The sequence below is a fragment of the Anolis sagrei genome, chromosome 1 (genome assembly GCF_037176765.1).
Source record: "Anolis sagrei isolate rAnoSag1 chromosome 1, rAnoSag1.mat, whole genome shotgun sequence".
In the NCBI taxonomy this organism is placed as follows: domain Eukaryota; kingdom Metazoa; phylum Chordata; class Lepidosauria; order Squamata; family Dactyloidae; genus Anolis; species Anolis sagrei.
Window position 1 is genome coordinate 156,872,156 of NC_090021.1, and position 27,191 is coordinate 156,899,346.

The 27,191-nt window shown below is 41.2% G+C and overlaps 1 protein-coding gene across 1 annotated transcript; it reads right to left on the reverse strand.

Annotated features, from left to right (window-relative positions):
• Positions 1-8,203: 8,203 nt before the first annotated feature.
• On the reverse strand, positions 8,204-26,680 carry PROKR1 (prokineticin receptor 1). Its single transcript, XM_060755013.2, has 3 exons — positions 26,476-26,680; positions 20,798-21,444; positions 8,204-9,635 (listed from the first exon to the last, which is right to left on the reverse strand). Exons 2-3 carry the CDS (start codon positions 21,289-21,291, stop codon positions 8,939-8,941), a joined length of 1,191 nt encoding a protein of 396 aa, XP_060610996.2. The 5' UTR covers positions 21,292-21,444; positions 26,476-26,680; the 3' UTR covers positions 8,204-8,938.
• Between the last annotated feature and the right edge of the window lie 511 nt (positions 26,681-27,191).

A 27,191-nucleotide genomic window follows, 5' to 3' on the forward strand; every position in this document is an offset into this window, starting at 1 on the left:
CAGCAAAGGAACTGTAGGGCTGTATAACCCCGGCCTTTTCTCCCTGGCCAAGCCATAGAAGGGGCCTTTTCTCCCTGGGGCCTTTTCTCCCTGGCCAAGCCATAGAAGACGAAGCTTTCTACAGGAGCTCTTGGTATTATGTCCTGCATGAAAGGCTTCTCTGTGTGGACTGAACCCAAAATGGCTCCTATTCCCTGCAAAACCCCAAAAAGGGGGCGGGACCAGGGAACCTAACTATAATTGACAGGTGGCTTGCCCTATGCTTGCAGCCAAAAGAAGCCACCTATGTGCAGAGTCCCTGAAACTTAGGACTACAACAAACATTTAATACAAAGCAAACAAAATTGGAGCTCCTGGTACAGTTGTACCTGCACACTAGCAGTTCAAAAACATGCAAATGTGAGTAGATCAATAGGTACCGCTCCGGTGGGAAGGTAACGGTGCTCCATGCAGTCATAACCTTCGAGGTGTCTATGGACAATGTCAACTCTTCGTCTTAGAAATGGAGATGAGCACCACACCCCAGAGTCGGACCTGACTGGACTTAATGTCAAGGGAAAACGTTTACTTACCTTTACCTAGTCCTAAATGACTTTTTTAGAGCCAGAAAATAACCAACATAAAAAAGCTAATCTACCTCCCTAAAAAACAACTTTCAAGCCAGAGACTTTTCTACCCCTTTTGCCCCATTCCTAAGTAACCTTCACACTTCTTTAAACAGACATGCAGTGTAACTGTATAGTAGAGCCAATAAAATAAGGGGGGGGGGGGGGTTGCAATGTATAGAGACAGCAGGGGGTGTGAGGTGGTAATATGTTTGTAATTTACAATCATCATTGAGTGCTGTCAAAAACAAAATTAAAATGTTGTGGAGCTATTATGCTGAGATACACCACCAGTCTGACATTTGAAAATAGTCTGAATTGTGCTAAGCAAACTATGGATAGTATTATTTTGTGCCAAAAGCATTGCATAGTTGTCAAGCAATGCTTTTGGGTTGGAGAGATTAGCCATGTACAAGAAACATTGCCCAAGGGACACCCGACTGTATTCAGTCTTAGAGGAGGCTCTTTACATGTCCCCTAAACTATGGCTGACAGCCCATTAAAGCCTGCTCCCTGTCTTTTCTATTAATGTGACCTTCATCAACCCTTCTTGCTATTTCTCCCTGTTCTCTAGCAAAATATGATCATATAGCCACCAGCTTCCGAACTCCTGTACTGGCACAAGGTCACTTCCACCCACATCCTTTCTCATTGAGCAAGTTTCTGGCATGGGGGATGCATGGGTATACATATCTGTTGACGAGACAAATGAATCCATCTATTTATAAGTACAATTTAATTTCTTGGATCACAAATATATTTTTTTCCAAAGAAAAAGCAACTTTTTTTGGCCACTGTCTCATAACAAAGCAAATTTGGTAGGGACCTAGACAAGCTCAATAATACACCAATATGGTGATGTGTGAGGATCCCTTACTCCAGGGGTCCTCAAACTTTTTAAACAGAGGGCCAGGTCACAGTCCCTATGCACAATAAATAAATCAACAATGTGGTCAAAAGATGGCATGTATGTATGTGTGTGAATATATAAACAGCAATTCAGCTCACAAAGGGTTTCCCCTGAATGCAAAGCTGCATTCATCAAGAAAATGGTGATGTATTCCATTGTCTGAATTGCAATTGGTTTATAAAATATTGGCAAATAATTTTCTATTCAAGCAAGTGAAACAAATATATAAATACAAGCACTCCCAGAGTTACAAAGGGTCAACTTATGAATGCTTCATGGGTTTTTTTTGTTTTGTTTTGTTTTTCATGTCAGGAGAGACTTGAGAAACTGCAAGTCGCTTCTGGTGTGAGAGAATTGGCCATCAAGGATGTTGCTCAGGAGATACCCAGATGCATTACTTCCAATTTTAATCTTACATTTGGCCTTCCCACTGTTTTAATTGTGTGTTGTCTTATTGATAATGTTGTATATTTTATTGTCTATGTTTTATTTTAATTTGCTTGTACTGTTGTTATTGCTTGTATTGTTGTATTCGGGCTCAGCCTCATGTAAGATGCACAGAGTCCCTTGGGGAGATGGTAGCGGGGTACAAATAAAGTGTTATTATTATATTATTATTTGATGTTTTGCCATCCTTGTGAGAGGCTTCTCTCATGGTCACACATGGGGAGCTGGAGCTGACAGAGGGAGCTCTCCCCAGATTCAAACCTCTGACATGTCAATCTTCAGCCCTGTTAGCACAAGGGTTTAAGCCAGGGGTCCTCAAACTTTTTAAACAGAGGGCCAGGTCACAGTCCCTCAAACTGTTAGAGGGCTGGATTATAATTTGAAAAAAAAAAACATGAATGAATTCCTATGCACACTGCACATATCTTCTTTGTAGTGCAAAAAAAAAAAAAACCCTCACTTAAAACAATACAATAATTAAAATGAAGAAAAATTTTAACAAATATAAACTTATTAGTATTTCAATGGGAAGTGTGGGCCTGCTTTTGGCTGATGAGATAGGATTGTTGTTGTTGTTGTGTGCTTTCAAGTCATTTCAGACTTAGGTTGACCCTGAGCGAGGGCCAGGTAAATGACCTTGGAGGGCTGTATCCGGCCCCCGGGCCTTAGTTTGAGGACCCCTGGTTTATAGGCCTGGGTAACAACGGAAAAAATTGTTTCTAAAATCGATTCGTTTTTTGGGGATTTTTGCGTTTCGATATTTAAAAGAATTCTGAATTATTTTTTTTTAAAAGTTCGATATTTACGAAATTTCGTAAATGGTAAAAAAATTACAAAACAATAACGAAACAATAACGAAACAATAACGAATCGATTTGTTAATGGCGGACGTGACCGCGCAATACGCTAAAAAACCTCAAAATGGGATAGGGGGAACTTCTGAAGCTTTCCTCTCCCTCTGTTGTTGACTGTTGGTGTGATATTATAATTTTTTTTCACTAATTAAACAAAAAACAACTATAAAACTTGCCCCAGACATGCGGAAATAATAATGAAACGACCTCAAACCAATAACGAAATGAATACATAACAAAATACGAAGCATTTACGAAACGAATTGAAAAATTCGTTTCGTTTTTAGGTTGCTCCAGAATGGTTCGTTATCGCTTCGTTAACAAAAAAAATAACGAATTTTTAACGAATTACGAATTAACGAAACGAAACCGCCCAGCCCTACTGGTTTAGTACAAGCTTGAGGAGTATTTGGACCTCCAAATGTTACTGGATTCCAACTTCCAGGATAGCTTATAACTTCTGAAGGTCTGATTATCCCACCCCTGGAGCAATGAACCCACATGATCTCTTCGATCATCTGCTCTCGCTCCCGCTCTCTTCAAAGGCCCGATTGGTGGGGACGAGGGAGAGGGCCTTCTCTATGGTGCCCCCCCGACTCTGGAACTCACTCCCCAAGGATATCAAACAAGTCCCCACATTGGCAGTCTTTAGGAGGAGCCTGAAAACATGGCTGTTCCAGTGTGCTTTCCCGGAATAAGGAAACAATGCCCTGCTCTGATTCTTTGCAATTGTCCTCAGAAGCACTTTACTACCCATTGGGTTGGTCTCCCTACATTATCTTTTAAAATCCTCCTGCTTAGATACATCCTACCTCTGTTCATGCCCAGTGTTTATTTTAAAAAATTAATTTATTTTATCTGGGCTGCCCATAAGGTTTTAAATTCTGTTTATTATTGTTTATATGTAAGTTATATTAATTGTACTGTTTTATTTGCTTGCTGTTTTGTTTTTACTGATGTGTTGTTGGGCTTGGCCTCAAGTAAGCCGCCCCGGGTCCCCTTGGGGAGGTGGTGGCGGGATATAAATAAAGTATTATTATTATTATTATTATTATTATTATTATTAATGTTTGAAGGTGATGAGAACATCCTCTAGTTCCATCCATTATTACTTTCATGGTGCCAGTGGGAAAACATGAGTCAAATCTCTACCAAATCCCCAGGGGTGGCTCAACCCATTACACAAAGTAAGCCTTTGCAGTAGAGTTGATGTTGCCCAGAGGCACTCTTGGGGGAAAATAGACCTTGACTTATGCGAGTTGTAGTTACTGGGATGTCTAGTTCACCTACAACCAAAGAGCATTCTGAACCCCACCAAGGATGGAATGGAACCAAATATGGCACACATAACTCCCACAACGAACAGAACATATCTATCAGGGATTGGTTGGCGGGGGGGGGGGGGGCGCCAAAATACTGTTTGCTTACCGTTGAACATGACCTAGGGCCGCCTCTGCAAATCCCTTTCCACTCTTCAAAGTACTCCTTCAAAAACTATCTGTGATGTTATTTCTCTCAAGTTGCAATGTCTTCTCATTTATTCAGCGTTCTCTCCCACGTAGTATCATAGACAGAATTATCTACAAAATTTCAACTGACTTCAAAATGAAGACCATTTCATGCTTTACAAAATGATAACATAGCAGTACAGTACAAAAGCCTTAGATCATAACAAACAGAGCAACAAGTTATTCTCATCCAGATTATTTGATTGAATCCCACATTTGGTACAATGAGGATCTTCCATTTAAGAGGAGAACGTATAATACAGTAATCAAACTGAAAACAAGAAACTGGAAAGTTGTGTCACTTCTTCAGAGTGGATTGAACAATCATGCTATAGTCAAAATGTATGTCAAAACACCTAGTTACATCTGCAGTCAACATTGATGTCAGTTTCCAAGGACTCAGTGAGAAAATCCTGAGTAAACTTGCATTAGCTTGCACTGCAAGGGGTAAAGATAGCGATAACAAGCAGAATCACAGAAAGAAAGGACCACTGTTTCTCACACTGACGGATAGTCTGCGCCTTCTTCACACATAATACAAATGGTATTGGTCATTGTTGAATGTTTGGAAGATTTCCAGCGAAAGACACTTTTTTTTCCCAGCAGAGCTTGAAAGGTAACTTTTCCGAATGTTTTTGATTGTGAGAGTTTTTTGGGTTTGTGCTAAAATAATTAGGGTTATCCAACAGCACAGTAGCAATTATTTTCTGGCAGGAGAATACTGCATTCAAGGGCAACCAAAATGTTCCTTGGATGACTCCTCTTGTTTTTATTTTTCATTTTTATTTCCTTCTCTTTTGGTAGCAGTTTAGGATTGCTTCTATTCAACTGTCATATTTGAAAAATAGTGCCTTCAGCCTGGAAAAATGATTTTAACCCATCATATGGTGGGATCATATAGTTCATCTCACAAGGCCATGTACCCAATAAAATGTTGCTATATAGATGTCACGATGCCAGCTAAGACTGAGCAGTAACCTTTTTCTGAATCAATAGGCATTTGCCTCCCAATTTTTCACCCCCCATCCCCAAGTATAGAAACATATGTGTGTTTCATCGCTGCTAGATGTTTCATTGAAGAATATTTCCATTGTGGTTTCTCACTAAAAACAACTGTACTGTTTCATTATCTGGGTGGAGGCCACTAGGGGGTGCTAGAGAGAGAAGGATAATCCATTTTACAGGGAGGGAGTTGAAGGAGAAAAACAATTTCCCCCAATTTGGCTGGTTATTTTCCCCCTTCCCCTTTTTAATAAACAAGTGTTGTTTCCACGACATGGACATGGGTTGGGGGAATAACAGGAAAACAGGGGGAAATGGTTTTACTTCTCCACCCTCATAAAATGGACTAGCCTTCTCTCTCTAGCACCCCCTAGTGGCCTCCACCCAGATAATGGAACAGTATCAAAATAACAAAAACATCTGTATCTTAATGTATTGTCGAAGGCTTTCATGGCCGGAATCACTGGTTTGTTTTAGGTTTTTTCGGGCTGTATGGCCATGGTCTAGAGGCATTCTCTCCTGACGTTTCGCCTGCACTCTGGCAAGCATCCTCAGAGGTCGTGAGGTCTGTTGGAACTAGGCAAAATGATTTATATATCTGTGGCATGACCAGGGTGAGACAAAGGGCTCTTCTCTGCTGGAGCTAGGTGTGAATGTTTCAACTGACCACCTTGATTAGCATACAATGGCCTGACTGTGCCTGACCTCTCAACAAAAGTTTGCCCCAGTGCAGTCAGGCCATTGTATGCTAATCAAGGTGGTCAGTTGAAATATTCACACCTAGCTCCAGCAGACAAGAGTCCTTTGTCTCAGCCTGGTCATTCCACAGATATATAAACCCTTTTGCCTAGTTCCAACAGACCTCACGACCTCTGAGGATGCTTGCCAAAGTGCAGGCGAAACGTCAGGAGAGAATGCCTCTAGACCATGGCCATACAGCCCGAAAAAACCTACAACAAACCATCTGTATCTTATATTAATATTAGGGCTTAATATTTTAACATAAAAGATTTACCAGTCTCATGTTAAAGAGAGGATACCAAACTAGGGATAACAAGGACAAAACACTTTCTCACTACCACCAACCCTTCTAGGAGTTTGGTTTTTCCATTGATGGTAGCACTGGAGGCTGTATGAGTCAAATGAAAAACTCGCAGACCAAATCTGGCCCACCAAGTCATTTTATGTAGCCTGCAAGTCATTCAATTCCAGGAAAACATAACATAAAATATGTTCAGATATTTATACAGGAGTAGAAACCTTTGTCTGTGTCTTGCATGAAATGTTTCCTAAAGTCTAAGGCAGAGGTTCACATCAACCCATCTGCCTGCATCCAATTAACTGGCTATGTCATATACTAAACCAGGGAGATTTCACATGCAAAATCTGTTCATAAAAACGCTATACTTCATCTCATGAATGACATGAAATGAACTATATGAATTCCCAGAATAATTTGCAATATATCCGTATTTGCTCATGGCATCTTCAGTTTTCCTCCTCTTATACATACAGAAGGATACCTTTTAATTAGCTGCTCTAATACACTTTTTGTGATCACTAAATCAGTAATGTATGTTAGAAAGTTAGGAAAGCAGAATGTTATCTCTGAAGTGGAAAGAGAGTCAGGACCTTTGGGGCAGCACTTGTGGATTTCATAAAGGGCTTTTTACATCTTCCTATTATAATTTGAGAACTGTCTTGGTGAATATATATATATATATATATATATATATATATATATATATATACACATACATACACACACACACACACACATACACATACACACACTAGTTGTACCGCCACACATTGCTGTGGGCAACCTTCCCTCCCTCTTTCCTTCCCTTTTTTCTTTTCTTCTCTCCTTCTTTCCTTCTATACTTCTTTCCTTCCTTCCCCTCCCGTTTTCTTTCTCTCATTTCTTCTGTAACTCCCAGAAGTCCTCCTGATTGATTGCTCTACCTACTATCGATCTCAATCTAATCTATATATCTTATATATTTGGAGGATTGCTGGGAGTTCCAGTTCAGGAATAGGAAATATATACGGATTGGGAAATTCTCAAAAAAATACAAGGAGAAGCAAGGTATCAGCTTGGAAGCAGTGCATTTGGAGAATCCTCCTCCCCTAAAGGGCCTGGGAGGGGTTAATGAGTGATGGCCACTCGTTGGTCTGTTAGGGGTGTAGTGTCCAATGTTTGTGGTCTGAGCCGGTCTGAGTCCCTCTATGGAGGTGAGAAGATCGGGATATAAAAGTTTTAAATAAATAAATAAATAAATTGTGTCAATTTGTTCAGTGGTTTTTGAGTTATGTTAATCCCACAAACGAACATTACATTTTTATTTATATAGATTAAAAAAAACAATCCGATGAGATGCCATCTTCATTTAAATTTTTTTAAAAAAAAAAAATTAAATGGATTTTCATGTGTCTATATATCCTGCTTTGGTTAATCACCTTTAAGTAGCAGACAAAGGAGCCCCCAGTAGCGCAGTGGGTTAAAGCTCTGTGCTGGCAGGATTGAAGACCGACAGGTCACAGGTTCGAATCCGGGGAGAGGCGGTTGAGCTCCCTCTATCAGCTCCAGCTCCTCATGCGGGGACATGAGAGAAGCCTCCCACAAGGATGATAAAAACATCAAATCATCCAGGCGTCCCCTGGGCAATGTCCTTGCAGACGACCAATTCTCTCACAACAGGAGCGACTTGCAGTTTCTCAGGTCGCTCCTGACACGACAAAAAAAAAAAAAAAAAAAAGCAGACAAATCCACCCAGTCTATAACAATTGGCACATATTGATTTACGAATTTACACATCTGATTTACAAATATAGGGAATTTAACTTTTTTCCACATGTAAATACAAGATAGCTTTACATCTAAAAAAACACAAAACCCCTGACAAACTAAAGAGACTGGATTCCTAAAAGTGCAGCTGCTCATTTTATCAGGTATACAATATGAATAAAGTTACCTCGATGTTCATAATGGGCAGAAATTATGCCACAGGGTAACAATTTTGCAGGAAATAGTAATTTCCACAGAAATCAAGCCTTGTTCCATCAACTGCGATAGCCAAGAGGAACAAATTTAGTAGTGAGAAAGAGGTCAAGCCTTAGTCTTGGTATGGTCTTTTCTGGATTTATTCCAAAAATGTAAGAAGCATAACTGCAGCCTACTGACTCATTAAACAGCATGTCGATCATCCGCAAACTTTTCGGTGTTACACAAGTGATGAATTGGCAAGGCATGCAGTCTTGTTAAGAGGCTGTGAAGATTGTGTGAAAGGGAAAGGTGAATGCTTGGGAACAGTTCCATTTCCTTTGATGAATTTGTTCTTTTTCCGTTGCCGCTTTTATACTTCCAAAACTGCAGGTGTACACACAGAAATTTGCCAGATGGGAAACAAAAGCAAGGAAAAGTGGGGTGACAGTGGGCAAAGATAGTCGATTTCCACAGGTTTTGTTTGTCAGAGTATTCAACAGCGTTCAAGAATTCTCGCTCAGACAGAGCTTCCATCTGCAGCACCTTTATATGTACAGAATGGGGGAGCGATGCAATTTACATCAAAAATACAGTAAATTTCGTTGAAGAAGACATCTGGCAGGACTTCACTTAAGTCTGATGCAATCCACTTCCTCTGTGACCGGCATAGCACTTGTTCGGATGTCTGTGTCTACACTTGACTTGGAGCCATGGTAGGTAGACCTCCATCTGAGTAGCACAATCTTCTTGAAATACTTCATGGTGTTGTTCTTTACAGTGATGAAACACATGGTATTGATCATGCTGTTGCTCATGGCGATGCATTCGACGATATAGAAGGCTGTCAGGTAATGCTTCTCCTTCACAAACACAGTGGGGAAAAAGTCACGGACAATGGTGAAGCCATAGAAAGGTGCCCAGCAGAGGACATAGGCAGTTAGGATGCACATGAGCACCAACACGGTTTTCCTTCTGCAACGAAGTCTCTTCCTTATCTGCTCCGTCTGGAAGCCCGGCACAGTTTTAAACCAAAGCTCTCGTGAGATCCTGGCATAGCAGAGAGTCATGGTGAGAACAGGCCCGACAAACTCAATTCCAAAGATGAACAGGAAATAGGATTTGTAATATATCTGTTGGTCGACTGGCCAAATCTGTCCACAGAAAATTTTCTTTTGGTTTTGTATCATGAAAAGGACAGTTTCTGTTGCAAAATATGCTGATGGTATGGCAATGATGAGGGATACAATCCAAACCACAGCAATGAGGAAGGTTGCTGTTTGGTAGTTCATCCTTGGTTTCAGGGGGTGAACGATTGCAAGGTACCTGCAAAAAGAAAAGATGTTTCCAAATTCATACTTGGAAAGTTGTGTAATTAAATTAGATGTCTCAGTATACCTTATTAGCTATTGGGAAGACATGTAGATACCTTTTTAAAATGGATTCCTCTAAAGGTTGAATAGGTTAGACCAGGGGTTCTCAAACTTTTTCAGTCACGGAGCCCTTTCTTGTGGAGCCCCAATAAATGTTTATATATTCTCCCCTATGAGCCATCAAGGCTATTAAGATCTTCCGGGGGGGGGGGGGCCCTGCTCTCGGTCCCACCACCCTCGCAGTTGCACTTGGTGGGGATGAGAGACAGGGCTTTCTCGGTGGAGGCTCCCCGGCTCTGGAACTCCCTTCCACTAGAGATCCGATCTGCCCCCTCCCTCCTGACTTTCAGGAAATTACTAAAGACCTGGCTCTGGAATGTGGCTTTTGAGGACTGAATCTTTAATGAACTGTGACTATGACTGCGATTGTATTGATGTTTTGGCCTGGGTAATTGTAACGATGACGTTTTATTGTATTTTACTGTGTTGTTTTAATCCTTAATGATGTTGCACTCGGTTGTATTTGTATATTTTGTAATTGCATATATGCTGTAAACTGACCTGAGTCCCTCGGTTGAGGTGAGAAGGCCGGTATAGAAATCTTCCAAATAAATATATATATATATTATATTCACTATAATGTACATACAACAGGTATAGGCAAACTTTTGGGGCCACATTGTGTTTTACAATTTGACTGACAGGCTGGGCCAATGGCAGTAAAAGCACGTGGTGGGGGGGGGGGGAGGGTCTTGGCAGCAAGAAAAAGAGTGTGGCCAGTGTGTGGCTCAAGAGCAGTACATGTGAAAAAGATCTTGGAGTCCTCATGAACAACAAGTTAAACATGAGTCAACAATGTGATGTGGCGGCAAAAAAAGCCAATGGGATTTTGGCCTGCATCAATAGGAGCATAGTGTCTAGATCTAGGGAAGTCATGCTAACCTTCTATTCTGCCTTGGTCAGACCACACCTGGAATACTGTGTCCAATTCTGGGCACCACAATTCAAGAGAGACATTGACAAGCTAGAATGTATCCAGAGGAAGGTGACGAAAATGATCAAGGGTCTGGAAAACAAGCCCTATGAGGAGTGGCTTAAAGAGCTGGGCATGTTTAGCCTGAAGAAGAGAAGGCTGAGAGGAGACATGATAGCCATGTATAAATATGTGAAAGGAAGTCATAGGGCGGAGGGAGCAAGCTTGTTTTCTGCTTCCCTGGAGACTAGGATGCGGAACAATGGCTTCAAACTACAAGAAAGGAGATTCCATCTGAACATGAGGAAGAACTTTCTGACTGTGAGAGCTGTTCAGCAGTGGAACTCTCTGTCCCGGAGTGTGGTAGAGGCTCCTTCTTTGGAAGGTTTTAAACAGAGGCTGGATGGCCATCTGTCGGGAGTGCTTTGAATGCAATTTTCCTGCTTCTTGGTAGGGAGTAGGACTGGATGGCCCATGAGGTCTCTTCCAACTCTATGATTCTATGAGGGGGGCAGGGGAAAAATGACTCTACTGCTGCTGCTTCAGCAGCTCCAAACTTTAAGTTTCCCACATTTCTCAGGAGGCGGAGGAGAAAAGAGGAGGGGGTGGGAAGCAGTATGGTGCCGTGGAGCCCCTCACTATCTCTCGTGGAGTCCTAAGGGATCAGCAGAGCACAGTTTGAGAACCCCTGGATTAGACTGTACCATGTGTTCTAAAGAGTGTGGCATAGTAGTTTGAGGTTTGGACTATGACTCTGGAGAGACCACATTTCAAATCCTTGCTGTGTGACCTTGGGCAAGTTACCATTTCTCCACCTCAAAGGAAGGCAAAGCCAAATCTCTCTGAGCAAATCTGGCTAAGAAAATCCCATGATAGATTCCTTTTAGGGTTTTTAAATGACCTAAAGGCACACAACAATAACAAAACGTGCTTTATGGAAGTCTGCTCTTGGGGCTGGTGAAGCGGTTGATATTTATGCAAACTGCAGCTTCTTGGATATTTTCAGACAACGTATTTTGCTGTTTGCTACACACTCATTGTCTGTTGGCTCCTGAAACTCATTTAAAGTTTTAGCAATACTGTGCAGAATCCTAAACAGCACAGGACTAGAATTCCTGAGTACACGACCATTATAATGACACCCCTCACTGGTGTCTACTAAAGAGGCAATTCCCATCTACATGGATCTGTGCTTACACAGTTCCTGGTTGAAGATGTTTCTTTATAGACAAGAATTTCCTATCTAGTATAGTCCAGCCACCTTGTTAGTAATGTGCCTAGTAGGAGAGGTTTCTTTACAGACAAACATTTCCTAGCTAGTATAGTCCAGCCACCTTGTTATTAATGCACCTGTTTTTACTGTAGGTTTTGTACATTTGGTAGATTTAACTTAATCTTTGCCTCTCTAGAGTCCTTAAAAAGGAACACTTAAATATGGAAAATAAGGCAGCATCACCAAAAAAATGCCAGATTGTAGGACTTAGTGAGTGCCTTCTCTATTCTTGTGTGTGTGCATATTATCTATCTATCTATCTATCTATCTATCTATCTATCTATCTATCTACCCTATGAACCAATTAGGACGTTAAGATCGTCTGGGGAGGCCCTGCTCTCGGTCCCGCCGGCTTCACAAGCACACCTGGTGGGGACGAGAGACAGGGCCTTCTCAGTAGTGGCCCCCCGGCTGTGGAACGCCCTTCCTACAGACATTAGATCGGCCCCCTCCTTATTGGCATTCAGGAAGAGAGTGAAGACCTGGCTCTTTGATCAGGTGTTCAACTAAGCAGTACAATTGATTGATTATTGGAATATGGATTAATGGACAACGAGATTGGATGCTGATTCTATTGATGAGACGTGATGGATTGTTGTTTTTCTGTATTGTTGTATTGATGTTCTGATGTTAATTAATGGATATTACTGTTTTTAAATGATTAATGATTTTGTATTGCATTGTTGATACTGGTTGTTAACTGCTCTGAGTCGCCTGATGGCTGAGAAGAGCGGTATACAAGTGAAGCAAATATCTATCTGTCTGTCTGTCTATCTATCTATCTATCTATCTATCTATTAGGCATGTGCAATCCATGGTTCTAAATGGTTCTAAAGTACTTACAAAACTAAAGTTCTGGTAGTGAAAACTAGGGGGTGCTGGTGCTTTGCTTCTACAGTGTTGCTAAAGTTCTGGTGGTGAAAATTTCAGAACTCTAACAAAATTTTCAAAATCTCATTATAAATGGCAGTTCCTAATTGGTTCTGTCATAAAAATAATCCAATAATGAAATAATAATGAAATTTTGAAAGTTTTGTTAGAGTTTTGAAATTTTCACCACCAGAACTTCAGCAACACTGTAGAAGCAAAGCACCAGCGCCCCCTAGTTTTCACCACCAGAGTTTTAGTTTTGTAAGTGCTTTAGAACCATTTAGAACCATGGATTGCACATGCCTACTATCTATCTATCTATCTATCTATCTATCTATCTATCTATCTATCTATCTATCACTTTTCTCCTTGTGGGGACTCAAGGTGGCTAATACCCACACAATCTGGTCACAGTTTAAAACAAATCTAATACATTTTTTTTAAAAAAAAAACCAATTAAAAAACCCAATTAAAAAAACCCAACAGTACTGTGTGGATTTAGGTTAAATTACAGTAAAATATAATAAACATAATAAAAATTACTTTTAAAACTTGCAATTCCCCTATAATACTACCCACAGCCTCATGAACAGAATACCCTTCACCCTTTCCTAAATGTCTGCTGGCATAGAAAGGTCTTCATTTGCTTGTGGAAGACAACCTGGTTTCTTTTCCACAGTTTGGAAGAAGCCACTGGTGTTGGCAAGACATTGCTACATCTATGTGGCCCAGGATGACACTCCTGTGAGTGCTTGAGGTTTCAAGGTAGAATTATACTATTGATTCACCATTACAGAGATCCACCCCTAATCAATTAGCTATAGAGTTTGGAAGTGCTTGAAAATGTTTGATTCATAGATATTCTTGCTTTGCTTACAATCTATAAAACACTTCTCCACATTGAAACTGGTCATAGGTAACACTGTAGCAGTACCTGATTCTTTTCTGAATTATGAACTCCGTGCACAAGATCAGTGAAAGGATCTTGAGCACGCACCCCTGTCGCCTGGTTACTCAGACAGACATGACCAGCACGTTCTGTATTGCACACATTGACAGTTTGTCCCCATCGAGATAAATGAATTTAATCAATGAGGAAAAAACTACATTCACTTTCCCAATTCAAGTTAAGGCATGCATTTTGCATTGATTTCCAATATTTTTTGTGAGTTAACGGATGAGGGGAATTCCTCTGAACAAAACAACACAGTGTCCTGCAAGCCATATAACTCAGCTGCCCAAGGATAGCTCTTTCATATTAGAGAATAAATCCATTTTAAATCTAGTTGCTGTATCTTGCAGAATTCTGGGGTTTGTAGTTTAGGTAGGAGTCTTTAACAGCCCCACTAAACTACAAACCCCAAAATTCTTCAGGAGACAGAAATCAGATTTAAAGTGGATTCATTCTCTAGTGTGATGAAGTAACTAGAGGATTTTGGTTTTTCTCCAAGTGCTTACTCATACATCCTGTGGGAATGGCCCTGGGAATGCATCAGGTCCACCCCAGTACCTTCACCAGGGACAAGCTATCTTCCTCTGGCATCTATTGAACTGGCTGGGCATGACTTAAACTAAGACCCTCAGCTTTCCTTGAACCTAGGGTGGGTAAATTGTGGTCTGAGACTGCATTGGCTCTGCTGAACCCTCACAGTACTGTCCATATGCCATTGTTGCTACTCCCAGATGGCAGCACAAGTACTTGCACAACCAGCTCATGGAGATCTATGGCCATTTGTGCAGCAGTGACATGGGCCTGATCCAGGCCCTTAGCCAGGATTTTGATTCGGAGGGGGGGGGGGGCTGAGTCTGATTCGGGGGGGCTGAGTATGAGTGAAAGCGAGTCTACCCTAGCAAACCTTTTGTATCGTTACCCCAATAGCCCCATGCATATGGGATATATTGAGCATGGTGATCAGATCATGATATGAATAAACATAACAGTTCAAATAACGTACCAGTAAGGCCTTTTCGCGAACCACCATGAGAATTTCGGGGGGGGGGGGGGTTCAGCAGACAGCAGACAGATGCACATAGGCCCAGTCCTGATGTCAACATTGCACCAAAGCAGTGAGATTGCTCTAGAGTTTCAGGTGAATCCTGAAGCATACTCCTGACTTTTCTTAATAACCGACTTAACCTGGTTTTATCACATGATAAACACTAGAAATGGCAAAATGTCATGAGGACAGTCAGAATCAACTGCACTATGAGAACGAGTTATTCGGCCTGTGTATACAAGCCTATCTGTATATATCCAAAACTTCTGGATATCCAAAGTTTTTTTTCCTTCTAATCTAATCTGTATCCAAATCTAGACTGACACAATTTTATTACAACTATGGCTTGTTTTTCTTATGACTCAATAATATATTTCCCCTTATGCCTAGGTCAGACATTAGTTCATGATCCTGCAAATGTATCATTCATCTAATAGCCTGAACTATTTATTTCATGTGGCACGAGCTCTACCATCCAATTGGTACAGGCTCTGGGATCCTCCAAAATGCATGAGGATTGTGCAAGCATATGGTACCAAGTTGTTCATTCCATTTTCCCATGCCGACCAACCCCTATTATTCCACAGCATTGTGCTATGGCACTTAAAGTGATGCCAAAGTACATTAATTCAACAATGTAGATGCATCCTTAGAGAACAAATGGCTCACAAAGTACTATTGGAATACAACTCCTATAAACTCTCTCCACTGGTTAAACTGCCCAGTGCTGATGGATGATGAAAAACAGTGACATCTGGAAAATTACACATTTTGTACCTGCATTGTACAATTTCTTTAAATAGTTTATTCTCTTAAATGGGCATTTGATCATGTGACCATGTGTAATGAATCCCTTACCTTAGCTGGCTGGCTGAATCCTAAGGTAAGGGAATCATTAGACATGGGCCTGGCAAAGCCAAGACGTCCATTTTAGAAAAGGGAGCCAGGGAGAAGCCATTTTAGTTAGGTTTTCCTTGAGATTTTCCAAGTCTTAGAGGGAAAATAAGGAGGCTAAGATTGGCTAGAAAGATGGGGGCAGAGCCTAAGTGATCTAGAGGACAAAAGTGTCCTTTTTTTAAAAAAAAAACAGAGGCTTGAAGTCCCAGTTATTCAGTTGGGGTTTGGGCTTGGAGTTGTTAGTGAGTCAGTTTTTGTTGGTGTTCGTCAGAGCGAGTTTGGGTTTAGAGAAGAAGATTGGGTTAATCTTATGTGAGGTATTCAGAGTAGCTATTAGTAGATAGCTAGAACACTGTTGGGGAACAGTGCCCAGTTAGTGGACTGTTCAATTCCTAGGGAAGTCTAGTTCAGGGTATTTTTGGCTAGATTCCTAAGGGGGCAGTTTTGGGAGTTACTTTCAGAGATTAATTTCCTGAAGTAATTTTCTGTGGGTGAACTTTGAAGACTTATAACCCAGAAGAGTTTAAAATTTTACTCTAACGCAACCACAAGCTATTCATGCCAGTATTTTCTGAAAACCATTAAGCATTTGTACCTGAATTATTTCAAGCCTGTTCAATAAACATTCTTGTTCTTTTATTAACTTATACCAGCCTCAGTGAGAGTACCTGTGTGGTCAAAGTATTTCTAAAGTCAGCTTCACAGCAGCCACTAAGAAACTCTAGTGGCATAGTGTGTGTTACAGAACAAACTCACAATATTACTTCAGCCTAATTAATACTGGAATGGTGGCAACGGAATTCATTTGAAGAAGCATTTTAAGTCTCTCTGTTCTAGTGTTTCCCAATTCCTACCTTTTAAAATACTAAGTGTCTCACTCTTTCTCTGCTCTAATTTCCCCTAATATTGGTATAATCAGTGGGATATTTTTCAACAATTAAAATAAAGAGAAATCTAAATACACAGCTGTTTCAGCAAACATACACCCTCTTCTTTTTGACGGTTTCATATTTTTGGTGAACAGCACATTCATATTTTAGGAGGTGCCTGTGCGTTATACCATGCAACAGCAGAATGCAAGATCTTGCAAATGGCATAGAAATGGGATTATCAGGTTGTTGGGTTTTTTTGCTAGGGCAGGTGACACCCATTCTCTGCCAATAGCCAAACTCCATCGGTTTGATGTATAGAACTCATTTCTCTTAGAGAAAAGTGATGTCATGTGCCTTGATGCATTTGTGCAGCTTACAATGGGACATGGGATAAAAACTGAGCCTTGTCTCCACCCCTTGGAAATGTCTATCCTTATTATCAGGTTACAGTTGATTTTAGCAGCTGAATATAAAACACAGGATCTTGGGAAAAGAAAGATAAGGCAAGAGGGGCAATGGAGGAAAAAATCTCAGAAGTGCAAGAAATGACATCAACCCTAAACTTTAGTAATACAGCCGGAGAATTTTTTAAGATGGTATGTTTATTGACTGTGGGGAAAGTGAAAGATTTTGCTCTTTACGGGATGCAGTAATAGATCTGAGCAGAGCACTGAAGTGAAATGGACCTGGAAATCTGTGTGCCAGTGAGTTTCAGGCCATGCATCTGACTGACTTCTATTGCCATATAAATATCAGCATGTACTAAACCTGTTCTTCAGATATTTCATTCTCTCTAAGGTTGCCACAGGCTTCAAACTGCAGGACAGAATGCTAGCTAAAAGATATCAAATATCTATTTGCCTCCGTATGGTGATTTCATGCAAAATCAATCTGTTCATTATGCCTAGCCCTGTCTCTCATTCCCTCCTTTCTTTTATTCCTTTAATTCACTATTTTATTCCTTTTATTCACTATTCAATTCCTTTCATTCACTATTGTATCTTTTTTTCTCTACACGTGCATTTTCAATTACATTCTCAACAATACATACGCACACACACGTATTGCTGAGCAAAATTTCTTATTACTGACCCAAATTAAAATCTTGGACAGGTCTAATTCTAGTGTTTAATATAGTAGAAGTGTTTCCAGTATAATAGGGAGGCACTTCTTTACAGTAGAGTAATGTGATCTTATCTGTAGGCTTTCTGTATATTAGCATTATTACTCCAATTTTGAAATATACAGAAAACACATTTCCTTGGTACTGAATTGTATTGATAAGAGTTTCCATGGGGTTTGAAAAAGAAACAAAAGATTCCCAGTCATTCACATTTCCTAGTGCACATTGCAAAATTACTGCCAATGCATTGCCTATAGAAATTAATTTATCATGATATATATATATATATATATATATATATATATATATGCTAGTCGTGCCCTGCCACACGTTGCTGTGGCCCGGTCTGGTGATCTGGAAAATAAAGTAATGAGAAAGTGTTGGGTTTCTAATATATGTAATTTCTTTATGCTTGTGGATAAACAGCACTTCTTGCTGTTTCTTTGACAATATTGATGTGGACATTGTCTGGTTTGCCTACTCTGGAACATGCAACATATAATTGTCCTTCTTTAGGGGTCCCTTTCAAATCTATGATGCTATATCTCTGTGTGTGTGTGAATCATATCTACCTATCTATATCTATGGCTGGATGTCAGGAGGGCTTTGATTACGTTTTCTTGCCCTGGTGAAGGGAGTTGGACTGGGTGGCCTTAAGTATTTTCTGTTGGTCATGGGGCTTCTGTGCGGGAAGTTTGCTCCAAATCTGTCATTGGTGGGGTTCAGAATGCTCTTTGATTGTAGGCGAACTATAAATCCCAGTAACTACAACTCCCAAATGTCAGGGTCAATTTTGTCCAAACTCCATCTGAGTTCACATTTGGGCATATGGAGTATTCATGCCAAGTTTGGTCCAGATCCATCCTTGTTTGAGTCCACAGTGCTCTCTGGATTAGGTGAACGACAACTCCCAAACTCAAGGTCAATGCCCACCAAACTCTTATAGTGTTTTCTGTTGGTCAAGGTAGTCCTGTGTGCCTAGTTTGGTTCAATTCCATCATTGGTAGAGTTCAGAATGCTGTTTGATTGTAGGTGAACTATAAATCCCAGTAACTACAACTCCCAAATGACAAAAATTTTTGAGTGAAGGAAATACATTGGGTTGTTAGGTGTCTTGTGTCCAAATTTGTTGTCAATTCGTGGTTTCTGAGTTCTGTTAATCCCACAAACGAACATTACATTTATATGTATACATATACATATACATTTACATATTTATGTGTGTGTGTGTGTGTGTATGTGTATGTGTATGTATATGTATATGTATGTAATTGAAAAGGCCACTGAAGATCTCATAAAATGGGAATCCCTCATACCTTTTGGGTCTTGTGAGTGTACTTGGTGTGCCTTACAGTCCAGAGCTGAACACAGTTTGTTAGGTCTTGAACGGAATGAACTACAGTTGGGCCAATTATTCAATGCCATTATGATGCTGCTATAATAGTGATGGATTCACTGTCTCTCTGCAGCTTATCATATTGTTATCATTAGCTAGTTCTCCAGATTGCCTTTTCAATCTTGATTGGCTTCAACATTCAGCAACAGTATTGTTCAAACTCTTCCAAATTAATCTGTTCACACACACACACACATAGACATACACACACATACACACACACAAATGAATTAAATGGTTGGATGAACAAGTCTATGTGAGACAAAAGCTAACATTAATTGCAAATACATAGGTCTAGGACTGAAGTCTTCTCTGATGGGGAAGACTTAATGGAAAATGATCTATTTCTACTGGATCACATTTTAGAATGGGTACAAAAGTTAAACCTCAATAATACTTTCCTACAATGAATTATCCAGTATGAGGAATATGTTTTCCTATCCACAGACAAGAAAAACCACTGTACTTAAAATTAATAATGTATATTTACTTCTGGGGTTGTTTTAAAAACAAAGTGTTAACTACAAATGTATCATTTTCTCCCTTTACCTAGCATCCATTAGTCCCAGGTACAGGTTGAAAGCTTCTTTGTTTCCATGTAGCCTGTTGCCATTTTATTTTTATGGAAAAGAGGAGATATGGCTAGATTGCAGAAAGTGTTATATTGCAGAGTAAAGACAAATTTTAGATCACCCTTCCTTAAGCATGTTTATTAAATATGTCATTTCTTGCACTTATGGATTGATTTTAACTCCATGTTTTCACATCTGAAGGGAAGGAGACTGAGGAAGATAGGATGAGTGTTGGAAAACAGAACCTGTTACTCTTGAAATCTTTACCCCTAGAAGGGCTGGCCTTACAATTTGGTAGCGTGAGCGAGTCACATTAGACAAAGATGCTGAGATGTGAGGCATGTTTTGATAAAAAAAATAGTTGTCTAAGGTAGTGCTTCTCAACCTTTGATCCCTCAGATGCTTTGGACTTCAGCTCCTACAATTCCTAACAGCTGGCAAGTTGGCTGGGATTTCTGGGAGTTGAAGTCCAAAACACCTAGAGGACCAAAGTTTGAGAACCATTGCTCAAGGGCAGTGGTTCTCCACCTGGGGTCCCCAGATGTTTTTGGCCTTCAACTCCCAGAAATCCTAACAGCTGGTAAACTGGCTGGGATTTCTTGGAGTTGTACCACCAGAACCACTGAGAACCACTGCTCTAGGGGCTTCAAGGGTACCCCTTTTCCATCCAATGTTGGAGAAAGCAAAATTCTCCAAAATGCTGATTTTCATGGCTCAGAATGGGAAGCAACATGCTGGTTGCAGTAGCCCAGAACTGGCACACTGTTCATTGCTCTGAACTCAATTTAACAAAATATGGGGAAACGGTGGGCTATTCTAGGTTCTTGTGGGTTTTTTCAGGCTATAGGGCCATGTTCTAGAGGCATTTCTCCTGACGTTTCGCCTGCATCAATGGCAAGCATCCTCAGAGGTGGGCTATTCATTTCTCCCAGTCCTTCTTCTCATTCCTCTGTTGTAACTGTGATGAGTACATATAACTTGATCTTGGTAAGATTATGGTGAAGGGCTCTGAAGGAGGGAGAAAATACTGGGCCGTTTTTTGAGGGAAAGGATGGGAGAACCTGCCTGGAAAATGCTAGACCTAGACACAAAAACAAAACTACAGATTACAGATGATTCCAATATCTAAGTCTCCTCCTTACCTATCCACAGCAATTGCCAAGAGCGCATTGGTTGAGACGTAGAGGGAGACAGTGCGCAAGTAGTTGACAGAAGCACAGAGTATGTGACCATGCTCCCACGACAGCTGCCGCACCACATAGTAGTCCATCTCAAATGGACAGCAGACAATGGCCACCAGGAAATCAGAGATGGCCAGATTTGCAATGAGAAGGTTTGTGAGGTTACGAAGCTTCTTATAGCGGGCCAGAGCAGCAATGAAAATGAAGTTGCCAATACCACAGACTAACATGATACCGGCTAGTGCCACCCCAATGACAATCCTGGCTGCAAAGAAAGTCCGTGTTTTTGTCACATCGTCTCCATCATCCAAGGGCAAATCATAGTCGCTGTAGCTGAAATTGAAGGGGAAAGTGAAGTTCTGATAAGAGGTGAAGTCCCCATTATGGTGGCTGTAGATGGCAGCAAAGTTGGTACTCGTGAGCGTATCATTTGGATAATGCCCGTCATGCCTCATGGTGTTGTTCTCGTCTTTTCTTGTTTTAATAAACTGGTCGTGCTAAGTTTTGTCTTCTCAATATCTCCCAGAAGTAGTGGCCAGGGGAAGAGTTTTCATGCTTCCATCAGTCACGATCTCTGTATCCATTATAGCAATCACAGCATTGCCTATCTATAAAAATCAGAAGAGAAGAATAGAGTCAGAGAAGTGCAGAATGTAAAAGAAGAGTCATGCTCGAGGACTCTCAAATTGTCTTAGGAATGAAAAGGACATTAACCCCACTCTGAACAAAGATATTATCACAATTTGTAATGCAAGTTACGGCCTCCCCAACCATAAATGGAAGTGCTCACTATCTCCAAATATCATCCAATGTTTTCTCCATCTTACCATGCAAACTCTGTTATAGGTTTGCTTTAGGATCACTGTCAAGGAGGCATGTAGCCGAGGGGGGGGGGGGGGGGGCTTGGGGGGCTTCAGCCCCCCCCCCCCCCGAAATTCTCAGGGTGGTCAGTGAGAAGGCCTTATTGGTACATTATTTAAACTGTTACGTTATTCATATCATGATCCGATCACCATGCTCAATATATCCCATATGCATGGGGGTATTGGGGTAACGATACAAAAGGTTTGCTAAGGTAGACCCTCTTTCACTCAGACTTAGCCCCCCCCCAAATCAAACTCAGCTCCCCCCGAAACAAAATCCTGGCTATAAGCCTGCTGTCAAGACAAGATTGGTACAGGAAATGGTCTTGTTTGATCGACAAAATTGAAGGAAAGGATAGGTACAGAACTTTAAATCAGGCCTTCCAGACAATTAAATCAATGTACTGATTTAAGTAAACCCAGATGGGGGTGGGAGGGAGGTGGGAAGAAGGTGGTAAGGGTGGGTAGGTGGAGTGGGGGGTTTGAAGGGGTAATTAATCGAGATATACGGCAAAGGGAACCACAATTGGAACCTGTATCCTAGCCATAAAAATTGTAAACAGATTTTGATATTATCTTTTAGATGGCTAAGATTCATATTGTATTTTTTTATTATCTGTATGGAGAAATGAAATAAAATATTTTTTTTAAAAAAAGGATCACTGTTAAATCATAAGTCACACAACAACAACCATACATTTTAGATGACTTGTACAAAATATTTTCAAACCCAAATGCAATGTTTTGTTAGGCAGTAGTACTTTGTATTTGCATTTGCATTTTGAGGCAAAGCAGTATGAAAAAATAGCAGAAATTGTACTTCGTACTTGGTGCACAATCAGTCATACAAGCCGTTTTATTTTTGTAGCAATCCAAACTGAAGATTTTTTTTTGTCATGTCAGGAGCAACTTGAGAGACTGCAAGTTGCTTCTGGTGTGAGAGAATTGGCTGTCTGTAAGGACATTGCCCAGGGGATGCCTGGATGTTTTGATGTTTTATCATCCTTGTGGGAGGCTTCTCTCATGTCCCCACATGAGAAGCTGGAGCTGATAGAGGGAGCTCATCCGTGCTCTCCCTGGATTCGAACCTGCAACTTGTCGGTTTTCAGTCCTGCCGGCACAAGGGTTTAACCCACTGCACCACCGGGGGCTCCTAAAACTGAAGATTAGGAAGAATTGAGTACTTGATTGTACTTTGCTTTTTAAAAAGCAAAGCCTGTATGTATACAGGTTGAAATAAAAGAATTCTATGGAGAAATAGACGGGGAGATGCTTTTCCAGTGTAAGTCTTGCTCGTCTTGTCCTGTCTGAAGCACCATCTTACTTCAAATCACATATGATCTATTTTTCACCTAATATTTGTTTTTGCAGCCTTTGATGGGCTCTCTGAAACTAAATCACAGCTTTTTTAGTTTTGGTACATTAAGTAATTATCTGGAATAAAACTGGAGTTATGTCAGCAATATTTTATTATGGAAGCAAATCTACAGTGCCAGACTTTGTAACTCTTCAGCACCTTTGTTGAAGTAAATCAATAGAACTGATTTTCATCACGCAACCGACAAAAAAGTCTCAAGAGGAAGGAAATCCAATTTTCCAGTGGAATTAATGTGCCTGTTCTCCAGAAGTAAAAACCGAGGCTAATAAGTCATTGGAGAGTGCTTCACCTGGTGTCAATTGACAGACCAGAGAAATGTTGTCCAGGTCTCCATATGGGTTAGACAAAGCTTAGAAAAGTTACTTTTTAATATTACAGCTCCAAAGTTCTCCAAAGCCAATGTGACCATCCACAGCTTTCAGTTATCTGGGGAGTTGTAGTACAAGAAGTAACATTTCCAAACTCTGAGATAAAACAGACTCGCCCCATATTCCATGTACAACTCTTATCCATATGTTCAGACCTTTCAGCATTAGAACTCCCAAACACAAATGATGGAACCTGTTTTTTTGTTGTTGTTGTTGTTGTGTCAGGAGAGACTTGAGAAACTGCAAGTCGCTTCTGGTGTGAGAGAATTGGCCGTCTGCAAGGACGCTGCCCAGGGGACGCCCGGATGATTTGATGTTTTGTCATCCTTGTGGGAGGCTTCTCTCATGTCCCCGCATGAGGAGCTGGAGCTGGTAGAGGGAGCTCATCCGCCTCTCCCCAGATTCGAACCTGCGACCTGTCGGTCTTCAGTCCTGCCGGCACAGGGGTTTAACCCACTGCGCCACTGGGGGCTCCGATCAGGCCCGTAGCCAGGATTTCGATTCGGGGGGGGGGGGGCTGGGTTTTTTTCGGGGGGGGGGGCGGGGGGGGGCTGAGTTTTGGGTGGGCTGAGTCTGAATGAAAGAGAGTCTACCCTAGCAAACCTTTTGTATCATTACCCCAATACCCCTATCCATATGGGATATATTGAGCATGGTGATCAGATCATGATATGAATAAACATAACAAAATAATGCACCAGTAAGGCCTTTTTGCGAACCACCATGAGAATTTGGGGGGGGGGGGGCTGAAGCCCCTCACCCCCCCCCCCCCCCCCCCGGCTACATGCCTGGCTCCATTGGAACCTGTGAATTGCCAGGTTCCCAAATGAATTTGCTATTTCACAATTTATTCTTTGTAACAGAGACAAAGTACTCAGACATTTCAATTATTAGGACAAATATGCCATTTACAACTCACATACATCACATGTTTCTGTGTTCCTTCTGATCGTAATCTTCATAGTTGTTGAGACAGAATTAATTACTTGTTTGAAATGCTGTGAACCCACTACTGGAAGCAAACCCCCTTCTAGGTTCACCAGTATTCCAGTTACAATCTGAAACTATGTATCTGTGCAGCAAACTGGGAAAAATTCTAAATGTGCTTTTGTAGCCACAGTGGCTCTTTGAGTCTTTACAGTAACCAGTTCTCTTTTTGTTGGACAGAAAAAAGAACCTACTAAGTGGAGGTCTGTTCACACCAATTAAATAGCTTTTCCCAATATACCCAATAGTGATCACAAATCACAATACCAGTGATGGTTTTTGATCAAAAGAAACTTTTTGGATTGTGGCGCAGCTGGCTGAGTGTCAGCTGCATTAAGATCACTCTGACCAAAAGGTCATGAGTTCAAAGCCAGCCCGGGTTGGAGTGGGCTTCCAACCAATTGTGTAGCCTGTTGTCGACCTTTGCAACCCGAAAGACAGTTGCATCTGTCAAGTAGGAAAATTAGGTACCACCTTAAAGTGTGGGGAGGCTAAATTAACTAACTTATGAGGCCATAAAAGACTCCAGCAAAAGCATGCGAGGAATGCGGAAGTACTTCATCAGTGTCACAGATGGACGTTGAAAGCGACAGCTCCCCTGGCAGCCAGAAAAAAGTTAAATAGCCTCTGTGTATGTCTGTATACATTGTATGTCAAATTGGCATTGAATGTTTGCCATATATGTGTACATTGTAATCCGCCCTGAGTCCCCTACGGGGTGAGAAGGGCGGAATATAAATACTGGAAATAAATAAATAAAGTTCAGTTTCTTATCAAGGTTCAGCCAATAGAGGTGCAAATAAATGCTGTCCATTTCTCCTGTGCAGAATCCTCCCACTTGCTGCCCTTGAAGTACGCTGGAGTGTAACATTCATCACCCACAACCAGAGTGCTGGCTGACATGTTGGGAGTTGTAGCACAACACCTCTGGACAGGCACGTAGCCAGGATTTTGTTTCGGGGGGGGGGGGTGAGTTTGGTTCGGGGGGGGCTGAGTTTGGTTTGGGGGGGCTGAGTCTGAGTGAAAGAAGGTCTACCCTAGCAAACCTTTTGTATCATTACCCCAATACCTCCATGCATATGGGATATATTGAGTATAGTGATCAGATCATGATATGAATAAACATAGCAGTTTAAATAATGCACCAGTAAGACTTTCTCGCGGACAGGGGCGGCTCAACCCATTACGCAAAGTAAGCATTTGCGGTAGAGTTGATTTTACCCAGGAGTGCTCTTGAGGCGCTCTTGGGGGAAAATAGACCTTGACATATGCAAGTTGTAGTTACTGGGATGTATAGTTCACCTACAATCAAAGAGCATTCTGAACTCCACCAATGATGGAATTGACCAAATACGGCACACAGAACTCCCACGACAAACAGAAAATAAATTTCAGTGATTGGTTGGGGGGGGGGAGTGCGCGCCAAAATACTGTTTGCTTACTGTTGAAAATTACCTAGGGCCACCTGTGCTTGTGGACCACCATCAGAATTTCGGGGGGGGGGGGCTGAACCCCCCCCCCCCCCCCAAGCTACATGCCTGCCTCTGGAAGGTGTCATGCTGGTGACCAGTCAAGCTGGCAAGACTAGTCTAAAATGAAAAAAAAATGAGCAGCATAACATCTTTGGGACTTTTCAATGGAATCAGCCTATGTGGCCATTACAATACATTATCTGGTTTCTATTGTCACACCAAAGTAATTGCTTTTCGGTTTCTATAGCATAGCTCAGGTACAATGTGTAACTAGAATTGTCCAGACGACCTATCTTAAACAGACTTATTTGGAAGTAAACACTGCTGAAAATAATCAGATACGATCCTTCATCTGAAAAAAATTTATTAAGGGTCCATAGGTCATTTCTGGGAAGGAGTTACGGCTAACTATTGTTCTTTGTTGCAAAAGAAGAGGAGAGAACACTTAACTAAACTTCATATCAAGGTCTGCTTTGATTATTCATTTTCAAAAGTAGTTCATAGATATTTACATCAACTCCCTGGCAAAGCAGTAACATATGTTTTTAAAGAAGTAGAAAGCAAGCAATACCTGTCCTGGATCTTGTGCTTGTGTCCCTCGTTGTTGCTTTCAGAGAAAACTCTGAGCTCTGAATATCACAGGATGGTTGCAGCGCTCTTAATGGAACGGCACAGGAGATGCCAAGGATGCTGTATGGGACTAGAAGTGGAACTGCACATCTGCCCTGTAGCAGAGCAGGATCAGAAGTCCGGCTGTCTGTGTGCTTTCATCTAAAGCCTAGCTTTGGTGGGCGGTCTCTTGATGCTTACCATTGCATATGTAATTTTAAAGAGGCAGTGCCCAATATGTCACACCTTTCCCTCTGAATGTGGGGACTGCAGATGTCATGTATGCATTCAAGACAGCCTTTAAGCACAGAAGTGAAACCCTTTTGCTTCTAAGTTTGCAAGAGGAAAGAATACTGCTTTTGGCTAGAATAATATTTTGATTGGGCAGGGGCACATGCAAGACTTGTGTTTCTAACTAGTTGCAAAAGGATCAGCAGATGTTTATATGTTTTGAGCTCTGCGAGCGCAGCATTTTTCCAAATGAAGCAGAGAGTGTTTGAGGACCGAGACATCCGTAGGGATACCAAGGTGCTTGTCTACAAAGCTATTGTCCTCCCAACCCTGCTATAGGCCTGCGAAACGTGGACTGTCTACAGTCGTCACATGCAATTCCTAGAACATATCTTAGTTGTAGTGCAGAAAAACCAATGAAAGAACAATACAATGTTTAAATCCCTC

Excerpts from the sequence above, each read along its gene's own strand:
- PROKR1 (XM_060755013.2), bottom strand. The coding sequence starts at position 21,291 with ATGAGGCATGACGGGCATTATCCAAATGATACGCTCACGAGTACCAAC. Across the intron at positions 9,636-20,797 it reads TTGGCAATTGCTGTGGATAG|GTACCTTGCAATCGTTCACC; the intron begins GTAAGGAGGAGA and ends TTCTTTTTGCAG.